The 9815-nt window shown below is 37.9% G+C and overlaps 1 protein-coding gene across 1 annotated transcript; it reads right to left on the reverse strand.

Moving 5' to 3' along the window:
• Positions 1-52: 52 nt before the first annotated feature.
• On the reverse strand, positions 53-9413 carry LOC104609753 (shaggy-related protein kinase eta-like). The gene is made up of 12 exons (XM_010276128.3): positions 9193-9413; positions 7876-7968; positions 7488-7547; positions 7126-7398; positions 6964-7038; positions 6746-6802; positions 4301-4441; positions 3585-3635; positions 3028-3123; positions 1829-1912; positions 1301-1402; positions 53-795 (listed from the first exon to the last, which is right to left on the reverse strand). The coding sequence occupies exons 1-12, from the start codon at positions 9301-9303 to the stop codon at positions 700-702; spliced, it is 1239 nt and encodes a 412-aa protein (XP_010274430.1). The 5' UTR covers positions 9304-9413; the 3' UTR covers positions 53-699.
• Positions 9414-9815: the final 402 nt, after the last annotated feature.

Consider the following 9815-nt stretch of genomic DNA (forward strand, 5'->3'; position numbering starts at 1 on the left):
TGAACATCATCACACCCCCAATTTTCTATCAGAAGCACAGCTGGATCAAGCATTTTCTAGTATAACAGCTTTCCAAATTCCAATTCTAACATTCCGAAAACAAGGCCTCGAGAACATGTACATAATCAAAATAGCATCAAAACCACAATTGACATGGGACTGTATAGCCCTACTACTACTGTATGAACATCAACAGATGCATACAGATTACAGAAAGCACAAAAGATTTAAAAAAAAAAAAAAACAAAGAACAATAGCCTTGTCTTGCGATTTGAAGTCCACAACCACAAGCCGCCACAAGTATATGTAGAATACTCGACCAACCCTTACAACAACCCCACCCTGTTCCTGACATTTTCTTCCGCATCCCTCCCTAGCTACACATGATTCGCTGTTCGCACCATATTTCTACTTCCAGCTTTCTGATCAGTCTAACTGTAACTATCTTAATAATCAGATGAATATACAAAGAAAGAACCAGAAAAGAAAAAGATTGATATACGACAAAAAAAAAAAAAGATAAACAGAGAGGAATGAAGCAGAGCTCTCCCATCACCCATGTAATTATATTATCTTTGCCGAGCTAGACAATGCAGCAGCCTTTCTGACCTGAATATATGATGATTTAACCATACAGAGGGAACCCTCTGTTTCACATCCATTAAGCAGCAGAAATCAATCCCAAGGGGCTCTTTTGGCTTACGTGCCCGCAAGGTGCATGAAATTCATACCAAATTGCCTCCTCACATGCTCAGGTATCAGTTTATTGATGAGCTCTGGTGAAGCCCCAGATAACTGTATTCAAAGGGAAGAAAAATTAGATACAAGGTCAGTTAAGTAAGCTAGCAGCCACTCCAGGAACAAAAAGACAGCAAAAGATCCACTAATTATAAAATTTTTTCTCTTGTGGCCAGTGGCTACTCACGTGCTACCTTTTTCATCATACATATGAAACATTATGTGCCATTACATACTTGATATAATGTACAAATCGGATGATTACATAATTGTAATCGGCTGCTTTTTATGGGTCACTTTAGAGTTCTAGCTAGACATTCTCCCATATTCAACCAGACAGGATGGTGTGATCAATGCAAACCCTGCCATCAGATATCCAAACCTCTGGACTTGGACATGTCTTAATATCACCAAATTAACTCTATATTATACCATGTACTAGACAGTTCTCCAAGTGGTTCAATTGTCTAAACTTCCATTTGGAGAAAGTTCAGGTAGCAAGGATTGCACATCTGTAGTATAAGAGAGAAAATAAAGAAAAAAGGGCAGTTCAGATGAATACTTCCTGTTTGAAGTTGAAGAGAGGGGGTAAAGGACGACCATTAGGAAGACGGGCATTGGCTTCCCGAAGCTCATCGAAGAAAGAATGTGCGCATGCTTCTAGCTGCAGTGACAAAATTAACAGTTAAAAATGAAAAGAATGATGACATTTGTTCTTAGGCTCAGTTTGGAAGGAGTACAAATACAAATATGTACAGTACAAATACATACAAAATGTAAGGTTTTGCACTCTACATATTTGTATTTGTACTCCTTCCAAACTGAGCCTTAAAATCAAACTCACCACATTTATCTTTATATACACAAATACAGCTGATTTACCCTTTTGTACTACTGTAAATATTTTTTCTTTTGGGGAGAGACAAGATCATCACCAATATTAAGGCAGTTATTAGTTGTTAAGAAATACCACTCTTTCTTTGAAAGGTAAAGGTGTAACTGTATTGATCCAAAAAAGGGGAACACGCAGAGATTACAATATCAGCCCCTTTTTGAGGGAAAAGGGCAGTTATTAAGAAATACTACTAACCGCAGTACATCGGAGACTTGGTGAATATTGAAGAAGCCTTGAAGCAAGATCTATCGCTTCTGGAGGCATTCGTTTGTGGAAGACCTGAACCAAGGATTTAAACATACATCCAAGTGATTTTCAAAAGCAAGAAAGGAAACAAAATAACTTGAAACAAGTAGCATGATTTTGTTAAGTATTCAACCAAAACATGCTATTTCCAAAGGATAGTCATTTACTGCTATGTGCTATGCATGACTTGGGATAGTAAACTGCAAAAATGACTTAAAACCCAGACTGCAGAAAAGATCTAAACTGGTAATAAAACAAAACCAATATTCAAATGACTAGCTTCACAAGAGTGTTCAAATTGGTGCAGCTTAGGAGTATCTTCACTGCACCAACCACCCATACTTCTAAACTTCAGTAACTGCTATATTTTTTCCTGCATCATATGTGAGCATCCATGTTAAACACAATTAGGCTTTACATATTGCCATGTATACCAAAGAATGTCCTAGTGTTTTGACTTGGATACAGTAACAAGTTAGAAATATAAAGGGAACCATTCCCTACTCCCATCCTTTCAACCCTAAAGCAAGTAAAAAATTGTGATTTTTGAAGAACACAAGTAGACTGGAATATCCAACAAAGTTGCATGTGGTTGACTCCTTAACTATGATGCAATCTCATGCTTTTATGGATGCACTTTACTTTTATAAATATGACTACAGATCCCTTTCTGAATGCAAATCCGATCTGTGACTTTTAGGCACGAGTGTTATCTTATCACACTTGCTGTTGATCTTGTTTTCTTATAGTGATTGCGTTTGATTACAATATGAAATATTCATGCCAGATTTTCAATTTCTAATATACAATTTTTCAGGGATTCTGATTTTCACAATATTTTTACAAGAGTGCCAGCAGTTCCATGACATATGTCTACTTCCAGAGCCAGATAAACCAAATAATAGTACCATGCCTGCTACACACCAAGCCCCAGGAAATATGACAACCTTCAAACTGAAGAAAAGTTGAAAGGTTTATAAAGATTTTCTTGACAATTGATATTCAATGAATATCAATGAACATTTCTCCAGAGTCCCCTATTCTTCTTCCAATGATAAAACAATAGCTTCTAAAACGACCATAATTTGGGTGCACAACCCACTCTGAAAACCCTATTAATCAAAAAAACACATACACTCAAATGCTACCTTGTGCCAAGGGTGAGCTTTTATCTGTGGAAACCTAAACTCAGTGTAGTTTGGGTTCATGCAGCGAATTTCTTCTCGTGTTGGAGTACCAAGAACCTGCACAAAGGCATTAAGTGATCAAACCACTAGTGTAATTGTATGGCATCCATGAACATTTTAGTAAATTTAGGATTTGTGGCTTAAGGACCCATGTACAGGTTCTCTACAGTATGTAGAGTTTAGAAGCATGTACAGTTATGCAATCTACAATACACTTAAAGAGTCCAGCACAACACATCAATATTCAATATTAGATGATCAATTAGGAGTACTTTTACCTGTGTTTATTTGCAGTGGTATATAAGATATTATATTAAAGATTAAAATTACATAGACCAAGATCAAGTGAATGTTCCCCCTCTCGCCAAGGCGCAAAATCTCAGTTGGGCCCAATCAATATAATTGTTGTAGTTTGTACATGAGATACAGGTGCAGATATGACATTTGATACCCGAATATGTCACCAAGCCCCAGAATCAAGACATTCCATTAACTTTCATAGGGAAAATGAAGCTTACCTTGATGATCTCAACAAGCTGGTCAACTGCACTTTCTCCAGGAAATAATGGCTGTGAAAATTTAGAATTCAGAGAACATCAGCATAAATTATTACAGGAACCAGACTAGAACTTTCTTTCAAAACACTATGAGAAAATGCAGGATCATTCGTCCAAGGCCCCGTTTGGTTTGCAGGAATAGGGATCTGGAATCGGAATCAGAATGGGCTATTCCGATTTCAGCTGTTTGGTTGGGCAGAATCGGAATTCCATTCCCGTTCCTGCTGGAATGGCATTCCCCCATTTGAGGGAATGACCATTCCCCGCCCCTCCCTTGGGAATGAAATCTCATTCCAGCTGATTCCAATTCCCATTCCCATTCCTGTCTGAACCAAACAGACTATGGCTATTCCGATTCCAAGGCCCCGTTTGGTTTGCAGGAATAGGGGTCTGGAATCGGAGTCAGAATGGGCTATTCCGATTCCAGCTGTTTGGTTGGGCAGAATCGGAATTCCATTCCCGTTCCTGCTGGAATGGCATTCCCCCATTTGAGGGAATGACCATTCCCTGCCCCTCCCTTGGGAATGAAATCTCATTCCAGCTGATTCCAATTCCCATTCCCATTCCTGTCTGAACCAAACAGACTATGGGAATAGGCCATTCCAATTCCAAAGGATTTCGATTCCGATTCCGGCTGCAAACCAAACAGACCCTAAGATGTTTAGAAAATTGCATACCTGGCCAAGAAGCAGCTCAGCAAGAACACAGCCAGCTGACCAGATATCAATGGATGTTGTGTATTCAGTTGCATCAAATATGAGTTCTGGAGCCCTGTAGTAACGAGAGCATATGTACGATATGTTTGCTTCACCCTTGACCTGATAATATAATTCTTGATGAATACCATCAGAAGAGGGAAAACGGTTCAACCAAAAACACATAAAGCCATCAAATCATGGGCAAAAAGTATTCTCATCTTTTAAGTTACCTTAAAAGGTAAAAACAGATTTCAGAACTGGGTACTTATAATATGCCATGTGAATGGCAGAAAAGGATTGCTTAACAATTCAATACAGGAAATCTACTTTGAAAAAAAATATTAGTATATAGATAGATAGAGAGAGAGAGAGAGAGAGAGATAACAAGAAGAATGAAACAGCAAGGGCGTCAATTGGAATGAGGCTCCATTCAGGTTCAAACTTGTACTAGACAAATATAAGACTACATAGTTTTAGAATTTATAAAGGACAAAATTTTATATTTGCGAAATATGTTTTTCCTTTTCCTTTTCAATCTTTACGATAAAGTTCAAATTTAGAGTTTTTATAACAATTGTTTAACAGATCAGGTCTGCAAAACCATATCTCATTCAGACATGTCCCTGGAGTGGCATAAAATAAAAGGTTTTCAATATCTGGAACCAACCTTTTTTCTGATGAATCTGGAACCAACCTTTATACCCATGCCAACTGGAACATACAGTTGAACATTTTGAGGGTCAAAGGGCAGGCATTGCAATTACCATAACATGCTAGAGAACAACAAGAGAAAACTAAGGAGTTTAGATTTTGGACCTCGTCACCACAAAAAAATGGAAAATAGAAAACAAAACTCTGGAATACCTGGAGAGTAAGAGAGAAAAGCCAAAAAATACTAGAAAAAGAAGAAAAATAAATTCTTATTCAATTTCTAGGAGGCCTGAATGTTCTGCTTCTGGCAAAGTTATCACATCAAGCTTCAGTACTCCAACTCAAACGTTATACAATTGTAACACCTCTACTTAAGTGTGTTGCTTCAGAGTTGACACAGCAGAGTACCTTGGTAACACTATTTGACAATTAATTTTGGTGTGGGCATGTGTACCAATTAAGCAACAGTATCAGGAATAGATGCCAGCATTAACATAAATGTTGCACAATAATGAAGGCAGTCTAAATAAGATTGCAAACAAGACTTCATGCCAATTATATATAACCAACAAATACTAAAAAATTAACCTGACACTGGTGGGAGAATCTGCATGACAATAAACAGAAACAGGGAACCACACAGACTGGCTAAGCACTATCAATAAACATGGTTCCTACCATGGAAATCTAGCTCATAGTTCAGTGCAACAAGCATATGCAGCACAAAGCCTTAAAGCATTACTGATGAGATCAGTGAAGCAACTTCATCTTGATTAAAAACATAAATTATTGCCTTGTATAACCTCCCAGACTATGGGACTTTACTACATATGTATCTAGAATGGGTATTCTACAGGATAACAGGACATAACTACTAAGACATGCCAAATCCAGTACTAGAGTGGTGATGCAATTCCATTTAACTTTTAAGTCATGAAAACTGGAATTTACAGCCTCCCATACAATGCAATTTCACTCTCTTTATAAAGAGTGTAAAAAGGCCATTATGTTGGTTCTGACAATCCAGGATCTTGGGAGGAGTCGCTGGATATGGATCTAACCAGATAACCTCCAGCATTTTAGCATAAAGTGACTCGTCTCAGACTCAAATGGTCAAACCCATGTTCTCATACTCGCCAGCCTGAGATTTTACCATCAGAACGAGCCATCACCCTATACAGAGAGAATATACCAAGGAAATGGAAGGGTTAAATGTCTTATAGGAAATAACTATTAAGATACACAAACCCCATACTAGATAGGGGTGCAGGTCAGGTTGCCCAAATTGATGAACTTCAACTGCATCAGGCTCGGGTTAGGGTTTGTGCCCATTCAAAATTTAACAAATGCTCAACCCAACCCACAGTGTACCCCTAACACCAGAATTGATGATGCTACAATATAGGGTTTGGTATTAGCATTGCACCTTAATCAATAATAACATAAAGACTTCCTCTTCAAAACCACATGTAAAAGTAATAATAGATGTCTTAGTAAATGATAAGTCAGTCCATAGTGAATAACCGTTATTTATGAGCCTCATCCTTTCACCAAGGCTGTAAAGGTGTACTTTTTCAATAAATCTGGACTCATTATGTTTTTTTAAACATCAGGAATCAGAAGCGAGTCTATTGATATGGATCCACTAATGTTCTCAAGGCTATTACAATACAACAGAGATGGGTTTTTTAAATTTCTCAAAGGTTCCGGTTATTTAGAACAAAGAAGGGAATGGAAAAATGGATAACACAGATTGACATGGTTTGCACATACCAAAATCTTTGCGCTTCCAAAGTCACAAAGCTTGACCTGGTGAGTAAGAGGATCAACCTGCAGAATAATTTTTTTTTTTCAATGGACTGGAAACAAATGTATTAGGAAGCAAAGAGAAGATGACAAGCTCCAGGAAAGCACAAACAAGTGAATACCCATAATAAGATAAGCGGCCATAAAAACCCATTTGAAAATTATGCATTCAAAAAAGGGCATACCAAAAGATTCTGAGGCTTTACATCCCTGTGGCAAACTCCAGGAACAGTGTGAATATATGCCAGCCCCCTAAATATCTGGAATAGAAACCCCAATTAAGTATCAAGAAAGGAAAAAAAAACAAGTGCAAAGCATTATATAATAAAAATAATCATACAACATACTTGGTATGTATAGAGCTTCACATAGATCAATGGCATCCTCTGACCAACATTGCTATAGTGCTTCAGAACCCGGTAGAGGGTCTCCGGGACATATTCCATGACCAAATTGAGAAAAAGCTCATTCTTACTAGTGGTGGAAAAGAAACAGTGCTTCAGAGAAATCACATTTGGATGATCCATTGAGCGCATTAACTGCAGCTCGCGATTTTTATACCGCCTATCCTGGAGAACCTTCTTAATTGCCACAGTTTCTCCAGTCTCTAAGCATTTTGCCTGGAAGAATGATAAGAGTACAAGCAGTGAGCAAGATCGGAGATGAAAAATGTAAGAAGATAAAACTCCTGCAAACCTACAATCTATACCTGAAAAACAATTCCAAATGACCCAGTACCCACAACTCGTTCTGCCATGTAACTGATGGTCTGAAATGACAGGTAACAAATATGTCAGCTTTCAAATTGTGAGAAAAGAGGGAAGAAAAAAGAAGCCATGAGCATTGAACTACTACACATGATCAGGAGTTTAGTAATTTGAGTGCATCTAATAAAAACAATTAAAAGTCATACGCCTGAAGAAATCAGGCAAGATCATGCAACTATCTAAAAACTGTTTCAACCTACTTGCTTTTGAGAACTTTTGGATTTTCAACAAGAACGTATTAACTACTTGATAAGAACAAAAAGAATTGCAAATTAGTGGAGTCAATGAATGATTACAAAAAATATTTAATCAGTAAGATTAAGCACTAACCCGCTTGGCTTCTCCATTTTTGCCTCCAATGGTGGTAGAAATGATGTGACCAGTGACTGGATCATTCCCCTCAATGACAGGAGTTGACATTTCCTGCAATACATATGAACTCTAAAAATTCAAACGGAGGCTACAATGCAAATAAGGTGCGGGTAGTAAGGAAGAACGACAAAAATAATCCATCCCACATGGAGCATCTAACCATCACAGTCGAAGTACAGTAATAAGCCTAAGGAAGCACACTACCTAAACTAAGTAATAAGAAAAATAACAAACACAATAGAAGGTGAAATGACCCCATAAAAAAGAAGCAGGGTGAAAAGGAAACCAAAAGCAAAGATCTCAGAAAATTCGTAAAAGAGAAGCAGCATGGAAAGGTGGTGGCTTCCAAGAAAGAATCAAATGCCCGAAAGCTTGACGATCAAAGCGGAAATGGGCGAAGCATCAATCAGAGAATAAAACAACTAACATCATGAAGCAAACTATATCAGATTGAAGGACAAGCAAATGAGAAATGGAAACGAAAAAGGATTATCACGTACAAAAAGGAAAAAATAAAGAAAGAAAAAACGTAAAGATCGAAAGAAAAAGCATCAAGCAAACCTCAAAGGGTGAAGCCAGACCAAAGCGCAAGAAAACATCAAACACCCAAGCTTATATAACTGGATTCCCCAATAAATTGTAATATACCCATCTGAGATCGGGCAAAGCTCGAAAGTCGAAAAACTAACAAACCCTAGAAGAGGGAAAGCACCTCAGAAATAGCAATGACAAAAAAGATAACAAAAATCGCCTCAACCTCACCAATCAATTTCCGTCAAACGAGAACAGGAAATCAACAAAAACTAAAAGAAAATTGAACAAAATATGGAGGAAAGAAGCATGTGAGATCGTAGCAACCTCCATAAATTTTGTTGTGATCATCAAGAAATGATCAATGTACAGAAAAACGAAAAAGAAACATGTAAGCACAAAATCTTATTAGAAGAGACAGATCAAAAGCCAGAATACAGAAAAATAATTTGACCGGAAAATTAATCCTTTGATAAAATCTCACTAAAAAGTCAATTTCTCCTGCAGATTATTTCCGTTCAATCTTAGACAAAAGGCACGAATAAATGCTACAAAGTCACTAAAAAATCCACGTAACAGAAACAGAGAGATCACCGAAAAATAAGTTACATAAATGTAGAACCTCTACGGTTAAATCACTAAAAAAAGCTAAAATGCCAATAAATGGAAAAGCTCGAAAGCACAGAACGATGTCGAAGAAATCTACAAATCTTCTCGGAAATCATGGAATCTCGCCGTAAATACCTTATCATCTCCCATCTCTGACCGACGAGGCGCAATCTTCACTGCCTCATTCTCTGGTGGTGGTGGTGGTGGTGGTGGTGGTGGATGAGGCCCCAGCGGCAACGAGGCCATGTGGAGTACAGCTCTGCTTAGTCTCTCTCTTCTCTCTCTTCCCTCGCTTCTTTTCTCTCTCTCTTTCCTCTTCGTTTCCTCTCTCTCTTCAAAATACTGTAATAAATAAAACAATTAAATATTAAATAATTTCGTTTTCTCCGAAATATACTGACAATTTAACACAATTACCAAAATGACCTTGAACAGGGTGACGGCTCCCTCCTTACAGTTTAATTTGACGAAACTACCCCTAACAGGGTAGAATTCTGACAAAAGCTGCTTTGACTGACATGGTGACGGCTGGGGACCCGACGGGATCCCGCAAACCAGAGAAGGGTGCTTAATCATTCGATTGGTGTCCAAAGCGTTCGTTGTGTTGGATAGATTCTAATCTGACGGAAAGAAGGTTCCTCTCGGCTCTTATTCGTGGTCCTATCAAAGTTCTTTGTCGTTTTCTTGTATGGTACTGCAGTGGTTTGGATTAATATTAGGGGTAGTTTACGGATGCTCTGATTTGATGAGAAGGGAAA

Source organism: Nelumbo nucifera, chromosome 1 (genome assembly GCF_055504915.1).
Source record: "Nelumbo nucifera cultivar China Antique chromosome 1, China Antique-T2T, whole genome shotgun sequence".
NCBI classification, from domain to species: Eukaryota; Viridiplantae; Streptophyta; class Magnoliopsida; order Proteales; family Nelumbonaceae; genus Nelumbo; species Nelumbo nucifera.